The 27,231-nt window shown below is 40.4% G+C and overlaps 1 protein-coding gene across 1 annotated transcript in view; it reads left to right on the top strand.

The window, feature by feature from the left end:
• pou6f2 (POU class 6 homeobox 2) overlaps positions 1 to 27,231 on the top strand; it is a 211,116-nt gene that overhangs the window by 89,319 nt on the left and 94,566 nt on the right. The window contains 1 exon segment of the mRNA XM_036558920.1: positions 25,912 to 26,312. Coding sequence (XP_036414813.1) covers positions 25,912 to 26,312 — 401 coding nt within the window.

The following is a 27,231-nucleotide window of genomic DNA, read 5'->3' as shown; positions in this document are numbered from 1 at the left end:
ATACTCCATATATCTAATATTTCTCATTTTGAGGTTGTAACAAGAATAGATTAAGATGAATAAGAAGATTTTTCCTTATTATAACTTTTTAACTTATTGCATTGTCTGATTATAACTTACAGAATTGTCCTACTTTAGTAATGTTATTAAGTGAAATTAGCTCAACATGTTGCCAAATCATTTTGCTTGTTTTAAGAAATAATGCTTGAAACATTCAAAAGTATCTGGCAATATAATAACGAAGTAAAGAAATGAGTAATGAGTATCGGGGGCTTCATTGAAATTACTGGAAAGAATTGCTGCAATCAGAAATAACAGTATTTTACAGATATGTGTTTATGCATATTTCAGAATGGTTATTTATTAACACACACAGTGTATCTACTTTGTATTTTACTGGGGCCCTTGGCTCATGGGGGTCTTAGCTGCCCCCCGGATGAAGAAGAAATATAAAAATAAGGATGAGGATATGAAGAAAAGGAAGAAGAATGAGAAGACCAAAAAGGGAGAAGAAGAAGAAAAAAAGAAGAATGATCCAAAAAATGAGAAGGCAAGTTACTGAAAAAATCTGGATGAAGAAAAAAAAAGAATAAGGAAAGATGTAGAGGAAAAGATGAAGAATGAGAAGAAAGAGAAGACTGAAAAGAAGAAGTTGATGAAAAAGATGATGAAGAAGAAGAATTTAAATAATCAGAAAACTTGAGAAGACTAGGAAGAAAAGAAGGTCATGAAAAATCTGATGAAGAAACAAAAATAAGGAGGAGGACAAGAAGACAAACAAGAAAAAAGAGGAGAAAGAGAAGACTGAAAAGAGGAAGAAGATGAAGAGAAAATGAGAAGATGAGAGAAATGATCATGAAAAACCTGAAGAAAACAAGTCATAAGGAAAGATGAAGAAGAAAATCAGGTGGAGGCTGGAGGAAAAGGAGCGGAAGGGCCAAGTGAGGAAGAAGAAGAAGAAAAAATAATGAAATAGAAGAATAACAACAACAACAACATGTAAAGTGAAGGAAGACTAGAAAAGACGAGATGCTGCAGCTGAACTGTGCTGAGAGTCTCACAGCTTTCAGGAACTACTTTTAAACAGCCTTTAAACCCTTTTTAAATCATACTTAAGTTTCAAAGCTCTTCCTAAGTCCTAAAGCATCATCTGCCAGTTCATTCAGGCAAGTCCTGCTCGTTTTCACGTATTCCCCAAACTCCCTTCTCCTCCAGATGGACTCCCGAGAGTCGGCCCCTCTGTTATTAAAGGCCTCGCGCCGGCTGCTGTGTGACGATTCATGTGCTTTCAGTGGCGAGCCATCATCAGGCCCTGGGAATGGAAATTGATTAGTGATTTACATGGTCAGTGAGAGGAGAAAGAACCAACGATATGTTGTAAATGAATTATTAGACTAGGCAGCCAGGGGAGAGAGAGAGGGAGAGAGAGAGAGAGAGAGAGAGAGAGGGAGAGAGAGGGAGAGGGAGAGAGCGAGAGAGAGAGAGATGGTAATCTGGGGGAACTGGTATTGCCGTTCGGATGAATTGGGTGACGTTTTTACATTTATCTCAGTTCTGCATGAGTCGTAATGCTAATGGTAATTTCATGGGAGTGAACCGCAATGAAAATGGGGGTTATCGTAGTGCGCCGACAATTGTGTTCTGTCGCCGGGTCTCGTAAACCATATGTCACTCCTTTTGTGCGCGCGTGTGTGTGTATAATGTAACTTATTGCTCGGTACCAACAGCAGCCTCCACCCAGCTGAGCCGACTGCGAGAACCGAGGCCTCTAGGTTTTTTGTGGAAGCTTTTAGAGAAAGAGAAGAGAGAGAGAGCGAGCGAGGCGACCAGCACTCCATTGACACAAATGCGCACCTTTTGTGAGACGGTGAAGGCAAAGGTATGCCATTTTGCGTTAGGAGAGCGTGAAAGTTCTCTCTGACAGATGGGAAGGTTACTAAAATATAGGGTGAGGTGAAGAAAAAGCGCTTCTGACAGGCTAAGCTGCCCTTTTAGTTCAATCGCGTGGAAAATGTAAAGTTTAAAAGGCCTGCCGCTGTATGAACAGGTTTTCTGTGTTACAGCTCATTGGCAAAAGTGTAGGAAAATAATAGAACCACCAGTTCTGGATGCTTCCATTTGAAAAGGGGGGAAAACATTTTATCGAAAGGGGATAGTGTCTTAAAAAAACGGTTCTTCAAGGGTTCTTTAGTAAAGACAGTGGTCTCTGCATGGGGAAATAGTTCTTCAGACTGATGGGGAATGGGTAGTGTTTGCTTATATAAAGAACCTTTTTGAAGCTGGTTCTAAGTACACTCTTAAAAAGGATGGTTTTTCCAGGGGTTCTTTAGAAAAGGCAATTGTCCTATATAGAACCGTGAACACCCAAAGAACCATATTAGGCTTGAATGCATGGTGAAATGGTTCTTTAGATTGAAGTGAAGGGTTTGGTTATATATAGAACCTTTTTGAAGTTGGTTCTAAGTACACGCGTAAAAAGGATGGTTCTCCAGGGGTTCTTTAGTAAAGGCAATTGTCCTATATAGAACCATGAACACCCAAAGAACCGTTTTAGGCTTAAACGCATGGTGAAATGGTTCTTTAGATTGAAGTGAAGGGTTTGGTTATATATAGAACCTTTTTGAAGTTGGTTCTAAGTACACGCGTAAAAAGGATGGTCCTCCAGGGGTTCTTTAGTAAAGGCAATTGTCCTATATAGAACCATGAACACCCAAAGAACCATATTATGCTTGAATGCATGGTGAAATGGTGCTTTAGATTGAAGTGAAGGGTTCGGTTATATATAGAACCTTTTTGAAGTTGGTTCTAAGTACACTCTTAAAAAGGATGGTTTTCAGGGGTTTTTAGTAAAGGCAATGGTCCGATATAGAACCATGAACACCCAAAGAACCATTTCAGGCTTAAATGGGGCTATATAGAACCATGACCACCCAAAGAACCATTTCAGGGTTATATGGTTCTCTGCATGGTGAAGTGGCTCTTCAGACTGATGGAGAATGTGTAGTGTTTGGTTACATATAGAACCTTTTTGAAGTTGGTTCTATATACACTCTTTAAAAAGATGTTTTTCCAGGGGTTCCAGCTCTTTTAGTCTGAACAATCAAGGAACCATTTTAGGCTTGAATGGTTCTCTGCATGGTGAGATCGTTCTTCAGATTGATGGAGAATGTGTTGTATATGGTTCTATATGGCCAAAAAGGGTTCAGATATTGTTATGATGGCAAGCGTGTCACAGTAGAAGAACCATTTACAAAACGGTTCTCTATAGAACCATATACAGTGCATTTTCCATCGGTCTGAAGAACCGTTTCACCATGCAAAAAACTGTTTAAGCCTGGAATAATAGAACCACCAGGTCTGGATGCTTCAATTTAGAAAAGGGGGGAAAACATTTTGTTGAGGGGGGATACTGTCCCGAACGCCAACAGCAATCAATGGCAAGCTAGCAGCTTATCAATGCCCGCTTACCCAAGAGTCGATAGGAACGCTACACAAATCCAGCCTTATCTTTATGACCTTACAGTCTGAGTCATTTGCTAAAGAATCGACCTATCAATACAAATCAAACAGCTTTTCAATGCACACAGAAGCAGCCCTGGTGCCTCCATTCTAAATACATTTGAGCCGTAATAAGAAATCAATGCGGTTTAAAGTGCGCCAATACACTTCAACAGCGATCGCGCTTCGGAAACAGATCACTTCCATGTCCACTTCCATCAGGGTCACCAGAGCTCGCTGCCATTTGACGCCGGTTTCATTTGTCATTTCATATCGGAGGAGACGAAAACCCAAAACCTCCAAAAAAACAAAAACTGGGGTGTAAAATTTGACCCTCGTGGGTCACATGAAGGTCTGTATCTCGGATAACGCCCGTGTCCCTCTTCTTACTCACACTCTCTCTCCGAAACACAAGACCCTGCGGTGATTTCCAGCTCAGCAGATGGTGCTGAAACCAATGCCCCCTCTTTGGAAGGCGACAGGCAGTAGCTAAAAGCCATCTGCGGTTTCTAATTGCCGGCTCAGGGCGTAATTACCTTAATTAATAGCCGAGCTTTCATTGAAAGCTTGGAAAGCTTGGGGAGGGGTTCGGATTCGGGGGGGGGAGGGTTCTTGTGTTAAGTGTTAAGAGGGGGCTTGAAAGAGGCCCCAGAGGAAGGAGTGGAGAGTGTAATGGTCCCCGGGGGGTCCTTGGCGAAGACGCGGCAGGCGCATCGGCCCCGGATCATGTAGCACGTGAGTAGACCGCAGGCGAGCGAGGAGGCGAGCGGGTATCCATTACATTCAAAAACTCTTACCCGAAACAGCTGGAAAGGCGAGAACGAAGGAGAGAGATAGCTTAAGTGTGTCTTGCTGCCCTCAAACAAGCGACTTTTCACCTCCCTTTCCTCCTTTCTCGTTCCCACCCCCCACTCTCCCCTATCAGCAGGGAGTTTGAGTTACGCTCGCCTCACACTTTTTCCTCCATTCCTCACGCGTTGCCCCAGCTCTATCAGTCTGTATCTTCAACTGTATCTCTCATCCAGCACCAGGAGTGGCTGATGTCACTCGTTTCAGTCAGTCATTCCCTGTTTCTTGCTGTCAGTTCACATTTGTTTTGCACTTACCATCCACTTTATTAGTAACTACTACTGAACATACTATTTATGACGTCCACCTAAATTATACACTAATAAATGGCTTCTAAAAGGTTCTTGGCCTGGATGTAGGGTTCTAGGAAAAACTCAGAATACTGTGCAAAAGTCAGACCACCCTTAATTTATTTAAACTCTATTGAGAACAGACATTAGATGCAGGTTATTAAATTACACATAAACGTCAACAATTAAATACAATATCAGATGTTTCAGTGTTCAGTGAGTCACTCTTCACCTTTATTCAAGCTTCCGTTCTTTTCAGGAGACTCACTTTCAGCTCCTCAAAGAATCTGCAGACACACCTCCAAAGTTCAGTCTTAGAAGCTGGTTGATCATTTTCTGAAGTAATCAAACACATTCAGTGGTGTTGAGGTCTGGACTCTGGGGCGGTCAGTCCATCGTTCAGCTTCTTTGTTTGATGTGTCCGTCTCCTTTTCTCAGTGAGGTTCTTCTTGACAGCTGCACATCCTTTCAGACCCACAGCGCTGAGTCGTCTTCTCACAGTGGAAGGATGGACAGAAACACCTGTGGATGTTTTCAGATCTGAAGCAGCTTGATTTTCTCCTCTCTCTCAGAGATGAAAGCTTTAAGTGCTGTTTATCTGATGGGGACGGATTCGATGGGTGGTCTAGCAGGTCTCGCCAGGATAGGCGGTTGCTCGGTTAACCTCTTCAGACGTCCCTCTTGAGAAGTGAATAAGCTTGTACTTAATAGCCATTGTGACCGGAAATGAATGGTGGTCTCCGACTTTTGCACGGCACTGTAGGTGTTTCCAATAAAGTGGCCAGGGAAATGTAATTAGTGGAAAAGACAAGCCGGTCCTTCTCAGATAAAATAATACAGTTGGAATACAGATGTTTTCTCTATATATATGGTCAGTCCAGTGTGTCTTATCATGATGTATCTCCTCCTAATAAGCCCCCCTGTGTTAAACTAGCCGTGGCACGTTCAATTTACTCCCCCCACTGAAACGGTTAATGTAAAAAAGGAGCAGCGGGAGTAGAAAAGACATACATCAGCCCATATGAAAATGTGCTCCGCTTCCTCGGCTGCATCTCTCGCGCCAGACCACCCCCCTCCTCCCCTTCACACTTCTCTCTTCCACCCATTACACCCCTGCCCTCCCCACACACCTCTCTCTCGTTTTGCTCTACCCATCATGCACCATGTCAGCGTGGCGCGAAGTTTTTTGGGGGTTGCATACATTTGGCTGCGATGATAAATTGTCCCGCGGAGGAATTTCATTTAGTGCCGCCGGCCTCTGCTGAACCTGTTGCTGCTCCGCGAGCACGATAAGCGCATAAGCAGCAGCGCCACTTCATTCATCATGGAGCGCTCGCGCCGTTCAGGTGCCTCATAGGCCATGCAGGAAGGGAAACCACTAAACCGACAAAAAAAAAAGCAGACAGACCAAAGAGCTCCTATTAAAAGGAGGGAAACGGAGAGGAAAGAAAGAAAGAAAAAAAAAGAACACACACCTGACTTCCTCTTTTTCTTTTTTTCCTCTTTATTCTTTTCTTTTTTCAGTTTGTTGCATCAATGAAGTAAAAAAATCAGCCTCTTTTCGACACCCCTGTGTACATTTTGAGTTTTCTTGCTTTTTGGAAAAGCAGGAGCGCACATGCACTCTTAAACAAGATCTTTGAAGGTTCTTTAGCAAAGGGAATGGTTCTATCTAGAACCATGCGCTCTATATAGAACCAATTTGCATGCTTAAAATGGTTTGATTGATGGAGAATGTGTTGTGTACAGTTATATATAGAACATTATGAAGTTGGTTCTGTATGAAAAGATGGTTCTTCAAGGGTTCTTTAGTAAAGACAGTGGTCCTATGTAGAACCATGAACACCCAAAGAACCGTTTCAGGCTTAAATGGTTCTCTGCATGGTGAAATAGTGCGTCAGGTTGATAGAGAATGTGTAGTGTTTGGTTATATATAGAACGTTTTGAAATTGGTTCTATATACACTCGTAAAAAGATGGTTCTTCAAGGGTTCTTTAGTAAAGACAGTGGTCCTATGTAGAACCATGAACACTTAAAGTACCATTTCAGGCTTGAATGGTTCTCTGCATTGTGAAATGGTTCCTCAGACTGATTGAGAATGTGTTGTATATGGTTCTACATAATGCCAAAAAGGGTTCTCTTGTTATGATGTCAAGCTTGTCATAATAGAAAAAAACATTTTTGGTGCTGCATAGAACCATTTACAAAACGGTTCTATATAGAACCATATACAACACATTCTTCATCAATCTGAACAAACATTTCACCATGCAAAGAACCGTTTAAGCCTAAAATGGTTCTATATAGAACTCATGTTGCTGATTTCTATGTATCTGTTCTGTTTCTTGATAATATCTGCTTTCTATCATCTATCAGTGGGAGATCTCTCTCTCTCTCTCTCTCCCTCTCTCTCTCTCTCTCTCCCTCTCTCCCTCTCTCTCTCTCTCTCTCCCTCTCTCCCTCTCTCTCTCTCTATGTCTCTCTCTCTCTCTCTGTCTTTCTCTCCCTCTTTCTCTCTCTATCTCTCTCTCTCTGTCTCTCTCTATCTCTGTCTCTCTGTCTCTCTCTCTCTCTGTCTCTCTCTTTCTATCTCTCTATCCCTCTCTATCTCTCTCTCTGTCTATCTCTCTCTCTACTCTCCTCCTCTCTCTCTCTCTGCGCTGGGCTGCTTTTTTAAAGAGCATTAAAAATCACAGGCAGTGACGTGTCAGCGTGCGCATCAACGGGCCGACACGGCGCCGCGCTCGTGGGCACGAGAACTCCTCTTCTTCCTCTCCTTCACTCTCCTCCTCTCCTCTCCACTCCTCTCCGCTTCTATCCATTCCCCCTCCTCTGTTCGTGCCCTCCTCTAATCTCTGCACCACTCCACTCGCGCGCTCCTTTTCCTCTCGTAGCCATGGCACCGTGCGTAGAAAACGCGCGCACGCCGAGACGCGCAAAGGGAATAATTAAAGAGAAGATGGAGGAGAGGAGAGGAGGGAGAGGAGAGGAGGCCCCATTGTTTTGAGGGTAACAGCCCACTGAAATCTTTCACAAGCTCAGCGCGCGCACAACAAAAGGGCCCGCGATGTCCCTCTCCTCACGCTCACATTGTCTTTTCATTACGCGTAAATCACTTCATTCCTGCAGCCGGCGCGTCTGAAAAAAAGCCCGCTTCAAAACAAAAAGCTGAGAGAAAGGGGCGCGCGCCTTTTAAAGCGCACATATCTCGCGCTTTTGCTTTTCCTTTCTAATAGCAGAATCGCCTCAGAGCGGTTATCGAAATAATCCCGCGAGGAGGCTGTGAGATGAGGTGGACGGAGCGCGCGCGCAGGCCGGGTCCATCTCTGGCTCTGTAAATGCACCCCCCCACTATACACACACGCACACTCGCGTGCGCGCGCGCGCGCATACACACCCCACCCTCGAGGCTTTTACTGTCTGTCAGCCAGCACTCTGTCTCCGCGCGCATCAGGGCCTGGCTCTATTGATTTTTCCGCCCACTGAAACTGCCGCGCGAGCATAAATTTTGCATGAGGGCTCTTTACCCCCGCGCCGCCACACTCGATGGAGGGGAGAAAGGGGGCGAGAGAGAGAGAGAGAGAGAGGGGGAGAGAGAGCGAGAGAGAGAGCGGTGGCACGGGGCGCTGAGCCGCGCACACGGGGCGTCCGGGAGGGTGAAGGCCCGAGACCCTCAGCGGTAGGCCTGCGGTGGGCTTTGTGGGGGACTGGAGTGTGACTAGCACGCAAGCCGTGTGTGGTGTTTTGGTGGGAAAGAGCCGTTCCCCCCAATTTTTCAGAGGCTGGTGGGAGAAGGAGGCCGGGGGGCTTGGAAGAAACTGGAGCGGAAAGTGGGACACAAATTGGGCAGCCGGTGTTGTTGGGAAGTCAAACAATCTAATTATACATTAAACAGCACATCTTATAGACAAGACTGCCTCTTTTAAATAAACAGTTTGCTGTATTATCTTAGCATGGGTAAAGTGTTCAAATGTTTGTTTAAGGTCCACGTTTGGGCTGCAAAAACGGCTAATTTTGCATTGTTGTTTTTTGTGATGTCACAAAAAACTAATGCACTCTCTTATATCCACCTTTATTGAGCAGCTACAGTAGCTTAGCCCCACCTATAAACATTGAAGACTGGTTTTTTGAAATAATACACAATACAGGACAATTAGATGAGAAGTCATTAACGTGTGTCTTAAGGTCCTTCTTGAGAAAAGAAGTTCTAGAGGGTTGCGAAAGCCGAAAGCGCCTTCGCGAGCTTACAAGCTTTCTGCGGTTTTGAGTTGTCTCTCGCAGATGCTCCACTAATGCAGGTGACGCTGTGACATGGTAAGTCCCATAACTAGTGGTAAAGCATTCTGTTACAGTTCTAACTATGGTGACGTTCAAGTCCAGAATGCTGCCACCGTTTAAGGTGGAACGGGAAAATTAGAACAAGAAGCTGCGAACACAAAGCCAGCTCCAGCCTCGTCTTCTTGTGAACCTAAACATAAGAGAACCTACACGTTTCGGTGCTCTGCTACTAGTTAGTACCACTGATTAATAGACTTAACATCATACATTTAGGAGGTATGCATTGTTTATTTAACAAATACACGTTTAACAGTGAAATATTGGTGCCAAAGCACTTAGCAAACTTCTTGCGAAACGAAGCTCCTCAAAGTCGTCCATCTTTGTTTCATGGCACGCCTCATTTTTACCCACCAATCACAGCCTTTGTCGTGTAGCATCTTCATCCATCTACTGTTTGCTGAAGCCAGGCGAACGTCGTCTCCACAAGACGTATGCTGAGGCCGTTAAAGGCAGTAACAAAAACAGCTTTTTTCACAGATTAATTGTGATAAAAACAGTCATTGAGTGTGTTTACACGCACTTAATAATCCGATAATTGCAGAAAATCAGGTTTTGTCAGTAAACCGATCAACGCGTTTAAATGCACTTGAGTAATCAGATAATGGGGAAACTCCAGGTCAGGTAGTAATCAGATTTCTGCTTTGCAAACAGCCAATAAACTTACAGAATAAGATGTGATGTAAATGTAATATAAAACTCAAACTTCATGAGTGGCTTTTTTTTAAAACATCACCACTTTACCTGAAAATATGAACATACATCAATATAGAACAGGGGTATTTAATTCAAATTCACTAAGGTCCAGTTAGAGAAAATTTCCTCAAGCAAAGGTCCAGAACATCATAACGTCTAACTTGCATCATGATTCAGTGTCATATACTGTTTACTGAAGTGGCCTAGTAGGTCTATCAACATCTTATATAGTCAACAACTGAATGTCAAATCAAATAAAGTACAATTCAGTCATATTTCAACAACATTTATGACCAGTTTTCTCTTTTTAGAGCCGTCATGTGAAATAACTTCCCTCTGACTCACTTTCTTCTCTGACTGCTGTGTCTCGCCTCGTCCCTCCCCTGTGTGTGCATCACTCACTCGAGTCTCAGTGCTCATTATAATGCACAGATCTGATTGGCTGAGAAGCATCACGTGTGATATTTACAACACATGCGATTGGTCTGTGAGTCTCTTGGGCCGCTAAAGCTACCGTAATGGCTAGAAAACGTTACGCAGATTAAAACAGGACCACCCAGTCGAAATTAAATAATTCTCCATAGTTTATCAGTTATAGGTCCAGGCCCTGCATTGGATAGCGTCTGGGTCCGGACTCGGACCGCGGTCCGCCTATTAGTGACCTCTGATCTAGAAGATGAAGAATATTTAAATCCTTATTTTCGTCGAGAATGTAGTCGGTTTCAGCGTTGATCCAAAAGTGTTCTGTTGCGTCTCGCGGCGACACTGCTCGCTTATTTATGGTACAGCAGTCTGTTTCGCACAGGCGCAGACTGAGAAACCGGAAAGAAATCAGAGTAAGAGTTTACATGCACTGAGAAATCTGATTACAGCTCTCTTTATCAGATTTCTTAATCAGATTTCTAGATCGGAATTTTGTGTTTACATGACCATTTGTATAATCAGATAACTGCATGAGTGCATGTAAACACACTCATTGTAAAAAATAGCGAAAATGTAGGTTGTGGGTCCTTTTATTGTAGTGTTGCTTACCCAAACTATGTACCCTGTAATATCATCATCATCAAATGAAACAGTTTGAAATACTCTCTTCCCAGTCCGTACGGTTTAATGTGGAAACTAAGCCGCTAAAACAGGCGGTTTTGCATTTACTATGGTTGTGACATCAGAACACATTTCTATACCACCACCCATTCACACCGAAGTGATGCAGAGTGTTGTTACTGCGGACAGTAACTGGAGAAGATGTAGAAAAGGTTGGAGCAAGTAAAAGTAAATTATGACTGTTTTTAGTACACAAACATTAATTAACTACAAGAAAAATGAAGAATGCAGGACTTTTTAAAATATTATATCCTTTTTAAACCAACACAAGAAACACCTACTGCTCTTTTTTGCTTTGCTACTTTGCCACTTCAGTCCCAAACCCCTCCTAAATCCCTCTCTAGAGATGGCCGTGCTGATGTCTTGTGTTTGCTGTAGCTAGCTGATCCCAACAAGCTGCTTTCTGCAGCCTCATAAAGCCTCTGTTCACTTCAGCAGGGGTTAGCCTGCCTGTCGTTTAGTACTGTCTGATCCCTGTGCAGATCACTGCCTGTGGATTGTTTAGTACTGTCTGAGCTCCATGGCTAAGGAGGAAGCTAGATTTGACATTTTACTGACATCAAGCTGTCAATACGGTTTGTTAAACTGAATATAAATGGGATTTATTGATTTACTCACTATATAATTAAATATGTAATTATGCCATTTGAAGTGTAGCAAAACAAAAGCAATAACTTTTGACTTCTAGATACACTACTGTTCAAAAGTTTGGAATCACTATGTTCAAAAATATGAAACCAGTTTTGTTGGTTATTATAATGCTAATCTTCTATATACTTATAATTTGTAGTGAGCTGTAAAAATGAAGACATTTTTGATGATGAACGAATCTGAAGGTCATTCAACACTGTAAAAACAACAGCATCAAGAATTGATTTATAATAAAAGTAATATCCAGAAGGACCCACATTCAAAATGTGGTGACCAAATGGCTATTATTCTTGTCATTTCGTGACAAGAAATCAGTATAAATAGACAATTACAGTTTATTGGTTAATAACATTTTGTTTTGCCATGTTATAACTTCTCATTATTCCCAAAATATACATTATGACCACCTCCTTGTTTCTACGCTCATTGTCCATTTTATCAGCTCCACTTACTATTGGTGCACTGTGTAGTTCTACAGTTACAGACTGTAGTCCATCTGTTTCTCTGCATACTTTGTTAGCCCCCTTTCACCCTGTTCTTCAGTGGTCAGGACCCCCATGGACCCTCACAGAGCAGGTACTATTTGGGTGGTGGGGTCATTCTCAGCACTGCAGTAACACTGATGTGGTGGTAGTGTGTTAGTGTATGTTGTGCTGGTCTGAGTGGATCAGACACAGCAGTGCTGCTGGAGTTTTTAAACACCTCAGTGTCACTGCTGGACTGAGAATAGTCCACCGACCAAAAACATCCAGCCAACAGCGTCCTGTGGGCAGCGTCCTGTGACCACTGATGAAGGACTAGAGGATGACCAACACAAACTGTGTAGCAGCAGATGAGCTATCGTCTCTGACTTTACATCTACAAGGTGGACTGACAAGGTAGGAGTGTCTGATAGAGTGGACAGTGAGTGGACACAATGCTTAAAAAACTCCAGCAGCACTGGACACACTAACACACCACCACCACATCAGTGCAGACCCAGAGCTATCCCTACGGCTCAAGGCCTGAACATATTATAAGTTCTCAAAAAGAAAAAAAGACTTCGGATGCTGAGCTCTTTCAGAAAAAGGTCCCTGCTTTTATTCAAGCTTTGACTGGCAAATGTTTCCGGAAACCAAATCCAAGACAGGTTCAGAACAACCCCTTTTATACAATTCTTGGGGTGATAAGATGATCACCCCGCCCTTTTTACAAAGTTTCCATTCCACTTTAGTCCCCATTGTACTCAAATTCCTTACCTTTCTTGATCACCCTTAAATCAGAATGTATATAATATCCCTTTTTTTAAAAAATGGCTTCATCCTGCTGGAACCAGGCTGTCCTGTCCCTACAAGGTCATCTTATATAACTTTCCATGTGAGTTCAAATGTTCACTGAAGCTAGAATTTTCCATGCACACAGCCTATAGCCTCTTCCTTTTCCTATGTTACCTCTTTGTGAGAGAAATCAGTTTTCTCTTTTCAGTCAATACCTAATCTATTGATTACTGATTACTAGAGTATTTATTTAAATTTGCCATCACGTATTAACAAATAAATTGTGTGAATGCAGACCACGCCTTGGTAAATGAGATAATGAGAGGAGGGGAGCTCTGAGGAATTTTGGGCTGGAGTTCATTACGGCTTCTGTGGGTCACGAGAAGGCCGACCCCCCTATATATTAAAGATCAAGTGCAGGCGTGGGCAAGGTGGAGGAGGTGGGGTGTGAAAGTTCGTCACGAGAAGGAGGAGTGAAGGACTGGTATTTATAGGAAGCTGGAATTGAGAAGGAGGAGTTTTAGGCGTGGTCTTTCCTCAAACTTCAGTTATGTCATAACTCCATTAAGTTTCATCATCGTCTGCTCCCTCCCATTAACTGCGATCATCCAACCACTACGTGAGGCTGAGACGGAGAAATTGTAACACAATTTGCGATAAAAAAAGGATGCATAGGATGCATTTCCACCCTCTGGAGGCCTCGTCCCTCCTCTCCGCTCGATTCCTCGATCTCCCACCCCCCGATCTCCCACCCCCCGATCTCCCACCCCCTCAATAAGACCGAGCCCATCCAGGTTCTAAAAAATCTGGTAGCATGGTTAGTAAAGTAATATTAAATACTCAAATCTGTTTCCCCATTCTGCACACTTAAAAATGATGGTTCTTCAAGGGTTCTTTAGGAAAGAAAATAGTTCTATACAGAAACATGAACAATAGAATGATTTGCCTGATTAAATCGTTCTTTGCATCATGTAATTGCTCTTCAGATTGATCTATATGGTTCTATATAGCACCAAAAAGGTCCTTCTACGGTTACAAGCTTCACATCGCAACAATAGCAGAAGCCTTTTTGGTGCTTTATAGAACCCTTTTCCAAAAGGTTCTAAATAGAACCATATACAACACATTCTCTGTCAAAACATGGAGGCTTCAAGGGTTCTTTAGTAAAGAAAATGATTCTATATAGAACCATGAACACTCAAAGAACACTTTGCATGATTAAAGAGTTCCTTGCATCATGTAACTTTTCGTCTGATTGATGGAGAATGTACTGTATATGGTTCTACATAGCACCAAAAAGGTTCTTCTGTGGTTACAACCTTAAATCACAACAATAGCAGAACCCTTTTCCAACAGGTTCTAAATAGAACCATACACAACACATTCTCCATCAAAACATAAAGGCTTCAAGGGTTCTTTACTAAAGAAAATGGTTCTAAATGGTCCTTTGCATTATTAAAGGGTTATTTGCATGATGAAAGGGTTCTCAGATTGATGGAGAATATGTTTTATATGGTTCTATAAAGAACCTTTTTGAAAAGGGTTCTTCTATTGTTACAGGCTTGAAATCATAACACATAGAACACTTTTCACAAAGGTTCCATATAGAACCATCTATAGCACATTTTCCATCAATCTGAAGAGCAACTACATGATGCAAAGAACCCTTTAATCATGCAAAGGGTCCTTTGAGTGTTCATGGTTCTATGTAGAACCATCATCTTTGCTCCAGAACCTTTGAAGAACGATCATTTTTATGAGTGTTCCGTGTCGAAAGGAGTAATACAATTTTGAACACTTCAAATAGTGGGAGATCCCATTTGACCCCCACCTTGTTCCGCATTAATTGACTGTAAAGAGCAAGAATGTCTTCACAAGTATCAAAAATAGCTGCTTTACAGGAGCCAGCAAAACGTTTTTACTTTGAATGTAAGTTAATGTAAAGAGATTTTATTTGAAGCTATTTGGGAGCTTTTCTTTCTGGTCTGATCATCATGACATTTCCACACAATGTAAAATATGCACAACACTAAACATTGCAAAATAATGGAGACACTTTTTTTATATTTTTGCACAGCAGCAATATCCAAACCACAACTTTCTGTTATGAACTAGCTATCTTAGTCTTATTTAGAATAAAATGTTTTAAAAGCGACTTGTGTAGCTTAGCCTGTCTTTGAAGAGTGTTGCTGGAAGACAAGATGTTGACAAAAAGTGCTAAAACTGGAAAAAAGTAAAAGCAGGCTGGGGTGGATCGCATATCTTAAATATTCAAAATTCCTCCTTGCCTCTTTTACTCATGTCTTACCTCCTCCCTCTGAGCAAATAAGGAAAACCGGTACTGAGTCAAAAGGAGTAATACAAAAATAGTGGGAGATCCCAATTGACCCCTCCTTGTTCCACATTAATTGACTGTAAAAAGCAAGTATGTCTTCACGAGTATCAAAAATAGTTACTTTACAGGAGCCAGCAAAACGTTTTTACTTTGAATGTGAGGTAATGTAAAGAGATTTTATTTGTTTTTTATTTTATTTTATTTGGGAGCATTTCTTTCTAGTCCAGTCGGCATGAAATTTCCACAAACTGTAATGAGCAGCTGCTGAGCTCAAATTAAGCAGAAAACTAAAAATTGCAAAATAACACGATTATTTTTTACATTTTAGACAGTGACAATATCAAAACTATAACTTTTTGTTATGAAACAGCTCACGTAGTCTTATTTGGATTAAAACATTAAAACACTAAAAGTTGACTCGTGTAGCTTAGGCTTCTGGTAGAGAGTTTTTGGAGGACACGATGTCAACACCCGACACTTTTTCCTACTCATTGTAAACGGTTGCGAGGACGGTGCTCAGGCGGACAGGTGGTTCGCCGTAACGAGAGAGGTGGCCGCTGTGTCTGTCCACTCCACTCTCTCTGTACATGAAGCAAAAATAGCCAATCGCCCTCACCATCCTGCTCGCTATGACCTCTGTGCTGACCTCTGACAATCAGCCACACGCTGCACACACACGGTCTGTCAATGCTCAAGCTCAAGACAGGTGTTTTTTTTTTTTACAGTGGCTCAGCAGAGACAAGAGCTTTCAGAAAGAATGACGAGAGCGAGTGTGTCCACACACGCGCATGCCGTACAGGCCAGGCACACGTATAGGGTGCCACAGAGGTCAGCCGAGCGAGGATCTGTTAAACAGAGGAATTCCTGTGATCTGCTCTGGAGCTTTTGTCTCTTTTTCTCCTTTCACCTGGCTCTGAAGTGAAAGTGAGAGGAAAAGTGAGCTAAATTAGAAAGGTGCAGAGAGTCAGATCAGAGCAATATAAGTGGCAGCCGCGTGACAGAGACACCTATGGATGGCTGCTGTTGCCAATTCGAGAAAACCTGTAGCAACTCTCTTAAAAATAATGCAAAAAAGGTTCTTTGGTTTCCAAAAAAAGGTTCCCAACCTTGCTTCTGGACTACCCCCTGTTCTACGCATTTAACTATTTTCCCTGTCTTAACACACCTCAGATAAGAGAGTATACCAAAATGTGCAGGACAGGGGTAGTCCAGGACCAGGGTTGGGCTTCACTGCCATAGAGGAACCACTTTTGGTTCCCATAAAGAACCTTGAACAATTGGCCAGTTCATTAAAAAATGAACTCTTTTTCACTCTTTCAGGTGAGGATAAAGTCATCGTGTGGTGGTACACGACCGCTAAGCACACCAGAATGTATACTAGCAAAGTATTTTGATGTCTCGATTGCTATAGAATTACGGATCAAATCCACATTTTAGTCTTTTTTATTATATATTTTGTTCACATTATTATTATCATTATTATTATTATTACTACTATTAGAGGCAGTAGCAGTACTTTTGGAGTAGTAGTAATAATAATTCTAGTAGTAGTATTAGCAGGAGTACCTGTAGTAGAAGAAGTAGTAGTAGTTATTGTAGTGTTAGTGGTAGTACTAGAAGTAGTAGTGATTGTAGTAGTAGTGGAATTAGTAGTAGTAGTAGTAGTAATGGTAGTAGTAAATGTTGTAATAGTAGTATTAGAGGTAGTAGAAATTGTAGTAGTAATAGAATATGTAGTAGTAGTAATAATAGTATTAGAGTAGTAGTAAATTGTAGTAGTAGATAGTAGTAGTAGGAATAATTGTTGTAATAGTAGTAGTAGTACTGTTGTAGTAGAATTAGTAGTAGAGTAATTGTTGTAATAGTAGTAGTAGTAATGTTGTAGTAGTAATTAGTAGTAGTAGTAATAGTAGTAGTAAATAGTAGTAGTAAATTAGTAGTAGTAGTAGTAATAATTGTTGTAATAGTAGTAGTAGTAACTGTTGTAGTAGAATTAGTAGTAGAAGTAATAATTGTTGTAATAGTAGTAGTAGTAAATGTTGTAGTAGAATTAGTAGTAGTAATTGTTGTAGTAGTAGAATTAGTAGTAGTAGTAATAATTGTTGTAATAGTAGTAGTAGTAAATGTAGTAGTAGAATTAGTAGTAGTAGTAATAATTGTTGTTATAGTAGTAGTAGTAACTGTTGTAGTAGAATTAGTAGTAGAAGTAATAATTGTTGTAATAGTAGTAGTAGTAAATGTAGTAATAGAATAAGTAGTAGTAGTAATAATTGTTGTTATAGTAGTAGTAGTAACTGTTGTAGTAGAATTAGTAGTAGAAGTAATAATTGTTGTAATAGTAGTAGTAGTAATTGTTGTAGTGGTAGAATTAGTAGTAGTAATTGTTGTAGTAGTAGAATTAGTAGTAGTAGTAATAATTGTTGTAATAGTAGTAGTAAATGTAGTAGTAGAATTAGTAGTAGTAGTAATAATTGTTGTAATAGTAGTAGTAGTAAATGTTGTAGTAGAATTAGTAGTAGAAGTAATAATTGTTGTAATAGTAGTAGTAGTAAATGTTGTAGTAGAATTAGTAGTAGTAGAATTACTAGTAGTAGTAGTAATAATTATTGTAATAGTAGTAGTAGTAGCTGTTGTAGTAGTAGAATTAGTAGTAGTCATAGTAATTGTTATAGTAGTAGTAGTAATTGTAGTAGTAGTAGAATTAGTAGTAGTAATTGTTGTAGTAGTAGAATTAGTAGTAGTAGTAATAATTGTTGTAATAGTAGTAGTAGTAAATGTTGTAGTAGAATTAGTAGTAGTAGAATTACTAGTAGTAGTAATTGTTGCAGTAGTACTAGAAGTAGCAGTAATTGTATTAGTAGTAGAATTGCTAGTAGTAGTCATTGTTGTAATAGTAGTAGTAGTAATTGTTGTAGTAGTAATAGAAGTATTAGAAGTAATAGTAGTAGTAGATGGAAAAGTAACAGTATGATAGAAAATGTAATAAAAAAATATGAGTATTTTTTGGTACAAAATCTGGCGAGCTTCCACCAGACACAGGTGGGTAGGTGGACTAAAGTATTAATTGGCCACTCTCACATTTACACATAATGCAAAGGCTTTTTATATCCTATACAGTGGATACTTAAATGACACAAACGCCATGCGGCTGATGGTGGTCCGGCAGAACTAGGCTTGTCTAGTCTCGTTCATAGATTAGATGTGAGTGCATAGAACCTTGTTTGAAAAAAATCTGCATAGTGTAAAGATTCTGTACCAATCAAAGGTTTTTCCTACAATCATGCATTCAAGCCAAGAACCATTTATGGTTATTTATTCAGAATTGAAAGTATTCTTTAACATTCATTTATTAATATATTTATTAAAGTCATTGTTCTTGTCAGCGTGGATTTGATACTATTTATTTCTTACCCATTAATTATTTAAACAAGTGTCAAAACTGCAGATTTGAAATTTGAATCAATACCACAGTTATATTTGTAAGTAGAAAAGGAGATTTTATTATGAGGTTATGAAGTACGGTTGAGTTTTGTGAGAAGAAAAAAACATTTTTTATATTTTTTCTATGTTTTCGTCATTGCTTTACCTTCAAATTAATGAATAAAATCTCAAAAAAGCTGATACAGAATGTAGAAATACATATGTAATGAACTGAGTATTTCACAATACAATTAAGTACATTATCATGTTTGAATAGCATTGAAAACGATACTCTGATGAAAATAACTCTTCCTTTTCTATTGGTGCATTTTTAATGAAAGGATGAAAGGATGAAAAACTGAGCTGCTGTAAATTTAACAAAGCAGACAGATGGCTTTTTGGCCATCTCTCACTCCGTACATATCCTGAAATCTTAATAAATCTACTGAGGTGATGGCCTTTTGCAAATATGTCTCCATATAAACACAGATCTCATGTTAACGCTGACTCAGCCCAGATCTAAAAAGTATTGCTGCCTAGGGCAGTGGTCCATATGATATGTTTACTATGAGCACAACCTTTACGATATGAGCAGGACCTTGATTTTGCCTGGTGGGCAGAGTTGTTTTTATAATTATTGATATTGTCTATAAAGTCTATAATCTGTTAGTTTTATCTAGCTTTGCATTTTGAAGGTGTGTAGTGGTCTGCCATGAGTATTTGCCAAGTATTTTCAGTTAACTGTTGAACATAGAGCCTACACTGCCAATAAGCTTTTAGACTTGCCAGAACTGAGACTATTAAAGCTAGACCTTCTTTTGATTTCTGCTGGCACTCCTTTGGGGTTTTCAATAGTATGTTAGTGCTGAGTAAATGATGGTGCACATGTACTTATTTAAGCTGTTCTAGATTGAACGCAGACATTCGTAAGCTCATAAAAGACAACCCATATTTGTCTTTGAAGCTTGTGACGGACATTAAGATACAGTCAAGCGCAAAAGTTTTTGCACCCCTGGTCAAATGGCATAATGTTGATTTTCTAAGTGAAAATAAGTGAACACATCCTCAACAGAGAACACACTTCTGAACATTTTAATGCACAATTACTGTTTATTTGCTTAATTTAACATACTAGGGGAATAAATAAATAAAATATGATGGACCATTTTGTGCTTTATGTTTCTTTTCCAATGTGTTAAACTAAGCACATAAATAGAAATTGTGCACTAAATTCAGCAGAAAAAGTCTTATATCTCGGCTTGAGTTAAATTGTTTTCATTTACAAAATCAGCAAAACATGTAATTTGGCCAGGGGTGTTAAAACCTTTGCACATGACTGTATATTGGAGCTTGTATGTTGCAGCTTTACAATGACTATTTCATTACTGTCATTTCCAAATGATGATGCTGGTTAATCTAACATGTAAGGCCTTCAGTTCAGCTCCTGAAGTCCTAACCAATAGATTCTCTTACCTGGCTGTGTCTAACCAGATTTCACAGAAAAAAAAATCTGTTGAGCTTTTTAAGAGTTTAGTCGTTTTGTTTCCAAACAAAACTTAACAATAAGAGTACATTTGCAACACTTTCAGACTATAAATATTAAAAATAAAACTCTTTAAAACAACAATTTTAGCTTCTTAAAATCAGTTTGTCTTCACTGAAAGTCTAGAAGGTCCTGAGAGTTCCTCTCCGCTTACAGTGAACAGTAAAACACTTTCCAATAATTAACAATAACAAACTTTACTGGCCTAATGTTGCTTTTGTATACAGTATCAACTATTGGTAGTTACCGTTTAGGCTAGCCTAGAGACTTTTCTTGCTAGTGCTAAAGCATCAGCCTGAAGACTGAAGGACACCATACGGGGTGTGTTACCTTATCATGACAATTCCATACAGTACTTATTATTATATGTCAAGGCTGGGCTATACAGCATGACATTCACATACCGTGATATTGTTTTCATCTATCTATCTATCTATCTACTTCTCATGTAATCATGCCAGGCTATATCAGGTTTGTGAGACATTCTATAAGCAGTCCAGTTCATTAACTTTATCAATGCTGTCTTTAATTAATGTTATTACAGCAAAATTTATCATGATACTTAAAATCATCATGATATTAAATTGTATCAATATCGACCAGCCCTACTATATATAGTGTATAGTATTCATGTCCACGTGCGTCCAAGCCCTGTCATTTCTTCTGAGTAATTACATCCTCAGTGTCCGCTCCGAAGTTCATGACTCGCCGAGACAATTAGCTCGCCGGACGTCCCGCGATTAGAGCGCGCCTGATGAAGTCGCTGTGCTCTTTTAAGGAGAGCAGAAGGTCATCGGCTTCCCTTAACGAGACGACAGAGTTTATAAAGCGGCGCCATTAAAGGCGCGCCGTTACCTGCAGTGTTACCCACATAATAGGGCCACATGGGGCCTCCTTCCCTGCTCTCCCTGTCTCTCTTTATTTGTTTTTTCTTCTCTTCTCTTTTTGTTGTTCCCTCTCTTTCTCCAGCCCTCATGACTGGAGGCAGGAGAAGGGGGCCTGCCTTCGCCTTTGATCTTCCCCTCCGCTTTCGATAATTTTTTGACAGAAATCTGCTCTCTTTCTCCCCCTTCTCCTTCTTTAACTCGCTTTTTCCCTCCTCCTCCTCCTCCTCAGCCTCTTCTTTTCCTTCCCCCCCTCCTCCTTCCCCAGCGGTAGCGGCGTTTGGACTTGCCGGAGAGAGCCACATACGCTTTCGGCCCTGTCAAGCCCCTGCAAGACAACTTGCCCCAACATTTCACGCGCGAATTGGACTCTTGGCTTTTTCCCGGGCGCAGATGATATATATAATTCATGGCGGGGTGTGAGAGTGGTGTCAACGTGTCAGCCGATAGAAGAAATATAAAAGTGGGCTGTTTACTGGTCGAGAGACACTGTCTCTTTTTTCTTTTCTTTTTTTGTTCTTCTTCTCTAATTCTCTCCCTTCTGTGGGGAGGGGTGGTGGGGCTTGGAGAGGAGTGGGGGGGATCAAATGCACGCCTGTCTGTCCAGCTGTGATGCAGGACTAGCTGCTCTAATCAAAGCAACGCCAGCCCCAATGTATTTTTCCAGTTATCTCCCAGGGAAAAAAAAGAGTGAGAAAAATCCCATTTTTAATTATTCAAGTGCATCAATTAATTATGGAGACTCGCTTGTCCGCGCGCCGCTTTGCAAACGAATGCTTGCCGTGTCAATACAAGTATCGCTCTTTCGTTTCACATTGATCTATTGTACTTCAGACCATTTGTGGTGATTTGTCTCACCGCTGTAATTAAATATGCTCACGAATCCAAATGAATTATTCCTGATGTGAATATATGGGGGGCGTCATTTGTGTTGTATTGGGTGTGTTGATGTTTTTTGGGTTTGTTTTCTATCTCTTGTACCTTCAAAGCCAGACTATTTGAAGTTAATTTCTGAAAGCAAAACAAAAAAAGCACGTCTGCCATTGTTTACCAATGGAGAACTCAAGCAGAACTCGATTCTAAAGGAACTTGAATCAAACTTCGCCGACTGATACCTCCTTGTTGAAGAAGCAGCATTATTAGATCTCTCGTTGGAGGTCAGTCGTTGGCCTGTTTGTACGGCCCTCTCCGCTCTTCTCAAGCGCAAACAAAGGTCAGATCGGTTTATATAGGCGCGTTACAGCGGCCGGCCTTCTCGTTCTCTTTCGGACCTCTTTCATAAGTGAAAAACGCAGGTCATTTGAATGCGCTGCCTTGGTTCGCGAAGTCACCTTGCGGCGTGAATGGAAATAAAGTTGGGTTATTATGTTTGTGGGCAATGGAGACAGTGTTTATGAGATGCCGTTGTGTATGTCTTTCTATACCGCCGTGGGCTCTGGAAATGAAAGCACGGGTCAGCACTGTGGAATCTTTTCAAAAGAAACAGCGTTTGTCCATATTCAGTGGAGCCCTTGGCGCCTTTCAAGGACAAATTCGCCAGTTTCAGTTTAGCACTGCAGTCAGACAAAACAGAAACAGACCGTGACTTCACAGGAGTGACCACAAAAGATATGTTTTATATGTTACGGCGTATATGCTATGTGTAGGTTTGTTGCAGAGAAAGTCTTTGTTTTCTTTGATATGTATTTACTGTAAGAGCAGAACTGGTATTGAACGTGTTCGGTGGTGGCGTCTTGTCTGTTATCCAGAACAAAAGCTGTCCGCAGCAGAAGTTTGTAAGACCAGAGCCAGGATATTGTCTATAAACTAAACTTTCTGCAGAAGTTAGAAAAGTGTCCTACAGGTACAAAAGTACGTGATGCCATTAGACATAGCATTACATTCATCCAAAGAGGATTAACGAGGGCCAAAATCCTGCTGTGCCGTGTATGTTACAGTAACTAGGCCTTCACTACAGCGAGCGCGTTCTTAAATGGAGGAGACACAGCTAAGGAGAGGAGGAGTGAATTACACTAAATGAACTCTAAGGGTCCTTTAGACCAGGGGTTTGGAAGGAGTGCTCCGACATCAAAAGCCTGGAAGATCTCTGAACAGCCTGAGGGGCGGTAATCCACTTTTCGTAGATGCTTCTAGAAGCATGGTCTGCTGGATAATTACAGTCTATCTGCAGGGTAGCATGAGGCCCAGTGGCTGGCAAACAGTGATGATTCTGCAATTTAGGACTCTCACTTTTAGGAGAGGAGAACTCAGAGCTAAACTAAACAAATAAGCATACGAGCAATGTGACACGTTCACTGGCTGCCTTGAAACTTGGTAATCTGTGAATTGTATTATGATGAGCTTCATTAATTCCCAACGTTCCCATACATACAAGACAAACAGAGAATATGTATCGGGTAAAAATAATAAAATACACACTTTAAGAAGATGCTTCTTCAAAAGGGTTTTATATAGAACCATATAAAGCACATTCTCCATCAACCTGAAGAACCATTTAGTGATGCAAAGAAGCTTTTCGAAAAGGGCTCTATAAAGCACCAAAAAGGGTTCTTCTACTGTTACAGACTTGAAATCATAACAATAGAAGAACCCTTTTGGTGCTATATAGAACAGATTTCAGAAAGGTTCTATATAGAACCATCTACAGCATATTTTCCATCAACCTGAAGAACCATTTAATGATGCAAAGAATCATATATACCAAATATGGTATGATATGCCACCATATTATGTCATATATATATATATATATATATATATATGTGTATATATATATATATGTATTAGAGATACAGTTACAGTTACTGTTACAGTAAGTGTTACAGTGTTATAATAACAGTAATCCTATATGAGGTAGTTTACAGTTGCACAGTAATAAATATCCCAAGTCAGTACAGCTGTAAAATACAATATTGTGCAAAAGAGCATCACCAGTGCAGAATAAGCAGAAATAAAGTACAGTGCAGTTTATACAATGATCTGAATTATGATTTTAGGGCCAACGTGTTTTAATTTTTGCCTGCAATGAAACTCCCTCACTCTGATAACTACGTGATTTGCATATTAGTATCATAGCAGTTCATAGTTTACCCTCAAAAATAAAGGGTCCTGAATGATTCTTGGCTTGGCACAGACATGTTACATTTATGCAGAGATTCTTTAAGCTTTGATAAGGTTCTTAACACTCAAACATCCCTCTTACAAAAGGACCATCAACTGTGCAAGCTTTACAGAGAACCAAAAGTGGCATTGCTCCGTAGAACCCTTTTCTGAGTTCATTATTTTAAAAAAGTTCTTAACCGACAAATCAAATGGGCATATATTTCACCTTACTTACTTAAAAAAGGTGGATCTTCAAGGGTTCTTTGGTAAAGAACATGGGGTAACACTTTCTATGAATGTCACATTTGTAAGCATCTATAAACACATTTATAACATGTTATAATGTATTCATAAGGCATTATAAACATGGATATAAATATTTATAAAAATAATTACACTGAATTACACTTTATAGCCATGTTTATTATACATTATGAATTGTTAATATAATGCATTATAAATAGTGTTAATAACATGTTCTAATGTCAGTCCCAGCTTGGAGAGCGTAAAGTAAAGACAAATACCAAGCTAACGGTGGTGAACATTACCTTTCCCACATTGGGTAAAGCACTGATGTCAGCACTAGTTTAAACTCTGACATTTGAAGCCTGTAATGAGCTTTACTGTGTATGTTTTAGTGTTTCAGTAAATCCTTCAGTAAATACTTCAACTTGAAGCCTCACTCTGAACACTGGAGGAGGCTTTAGTACAGTACGCTTCACTTTACTTAGAGCGGACAAATATGACTTATGAGCTCTTATAATTTGTTATGATCAGTACTTATAATGTATTATATTAAAAATTAAGTAAAAGTAGAAGTTCCTCCCTTTAGATCTCCACTTGAGTAAAAGTACAAAAGTATTTGCCTTCAAATGTACTTAAGTATCAAAAGTGACAGTACTAAAAGATTAATTAACTTAATGCAACTTAGTTACAAGTTTAATAAAAGTTTAATAAAAACTTGTTTTAAACTCAGATTCACAAATGAGTTTCCTTTACTAAACTGCATCTGTAGGTCTCTGTTCATAAACATAAACTAGCCAAAACTAATTTACTATAAAATGAAATGTGTTTGTATAAATTCAGAAAAAAGACACGTCAGTCACAACTGCATATGAGTACATATTTCTATATTGTGGTCTGTTTACACAAAGTTAGGTTAGTTCATCATTTATGTTGAATAGACTCTCCCAACATTTCACGCTGCTGCACTGACGTTGAACCGTGTGCTGCACTGGGTCGGTATGTCCAACAGGTCAAAACAAGCTCAAAACAAAGTGACCGCTGTGCCCTGATTGGTGTTCTTGCTTTGCGCTTCTTTCATTTTTGACATGTTATGTTTTTATACACACATAAACCAAAAGGAACGACAGATTTCTCATAATGTAGTGGTAAAAAGTGAGATATTTGACTTTGAAATGTAGTGGAGTGAAAGTAAACAGTCACCCAAAATGGGAAAACTTCAGTAAAGTACAGATACACGAAAAAACTACTTAAGTACAAAAATGAATTACATTTACTTAGTTACTGTCCACCACTGCCTGTTAGCTACATTAGCCTCTTAACTCCAGTGCAAAGTTAAAGAAGCAAACTTTGGACACCAGCCATGTCTTGGCTAATCGACAAGATTTAGGATGAGGGCACAATAGAGTACGTTTGACTTTTTATTGAATTATTCCTTTAAGAGTCTCTGCGCTGAACATTTAGGATTGATAACAGAGCTTAATTCCGTCTTGGAGTCAAAGTAATGGAATCTTGGTATTTGCTGTACTACACACAGTGCATAAGGTAGGACACAGGAACCTGCCCTCCATCTGTTAAAGGAAACAAAGCCTTTTTGAAACACCGGCGGCAGCATCGACTGTGGTTTTGTGGTTTGCTGCACAGGTGTCACGGAACCTTTAAAAGCATCAGCTTGACGATCGAATGCTATTTTCTTCCTCCGCAGCTACCTCATCTCTCAACTCCCAGCTTCAGCATCTTCAGCATCTCCAACAAATACAGCAGCACCACCAGCAGCAGCAACAACATCAACAACAACAACAACAGCAACAGCAGCAGAGAGAACGAGAGCAGCGAGAGAGAGAGCAGCAGCAGCAGCAGCAGCGCGATCGAGAGCAACACTGCATCCCGGCCCACCTCCAGAAGCCCAATCAGCTGCCGCACCATCATCAGCTGACTCCGCCCATCCAGACACAAGCCTCTGGTCCCTCCACAGGAACGGCATCTTCTTGTACTTCCTCCGGCCACGGTCCGGCTCCGCCTCCGCAGTCTCCGCCCTCTCACAGGCCCAACCAATCACCAGCTCGCAGCCTGCCCTCACCGGTCACGCCTCCGCTGCCACTGCAGGTAGGTTATTAATTGTTGTTGGTCAGTCAAACGTACACTGGTTGGACAAATAGCTTTTAATAGAAAACAGGCTTTCTTTGCAGTACCTTAATTAGGGCTGGCCTGAATGGCATTTTATAGGCTTTGAATGCTCATTGATATTTTTGACAGATACCCAAACACTCATTGCTACAGTTTAAATGGGGCAGTTCTGGACTGGAGGTTAGGAAACTAGCCCTGTGACCAGAAGGTCACCAGTTTGATCCCCTGAACCGACAGTACGTGACTGAAGTGGCCTTGAGCAAGGCACCTAACCCCTGACTGCTCCCCGGGTGCTGCGGATAGTGCTGCCCACCATGTCTGGACTCCAGTCCATGGCCTCTGGACTTTGGATGTTTGTTGTACAACGTTTACTGACAGTCTCAACATCATCACATTAAATCTGAGAGGCTGAACTGCTACAAACATATAAAAAAAGAATAAAAAGTGCTGATGAGAGGGCTTTTCAGCTCAACTCACTTCACTAACACTGAAATCCGCATGTCTGTGTGTGAATTGTGCATTATTTATTTTGGAAGACATGCCGAAGTTTTATTATTTATTTATTACTGTTTAAACTGTTCTCATTTCGTTTAAGTCATCATGTGCATTTCACTGTGAGCTCCACAAGCAAAGCTTGCTTAAGCCTCCATCTCAAACAGCCTTTCTGGAGGTTCTTAGAAAGTCTGCATTATCCCCCTTATAGCTTAGATATATTACAGAATTGAACAGCCCCATGATCCTATAGACTTTCTCGGTAATGTGCATCGCATCACACACACTGCCACTTTTTGTGGTCCTCTAAATAAAATTTGAAATAATGATTTGCTAAATTGTTATGCCCTGCAGCTCCTGCGCTGTACTAGCTTTTGTAAAAGTGGAAAAAACTGTTGATCGCAAT

The sequence above is a fragment of the Colossoma macropomum genome, unplaced genomic scaffold, assembly GCF_904425465.1.
Source record: "Colossoma macropomum unplaced genomic scaffold, Colossoma_macropomum, whole genome shotgun sequence".
Taxonomy (NCBI): Eukaryota; Metazoa; Chordata; class Actinopteri; order Characiformes; family Serrasalmidae; genus Colossoma; species Colossoma macropomum.
This window is presented reverse-complemented; position numbering and strand designations above follow the sequence as displayed.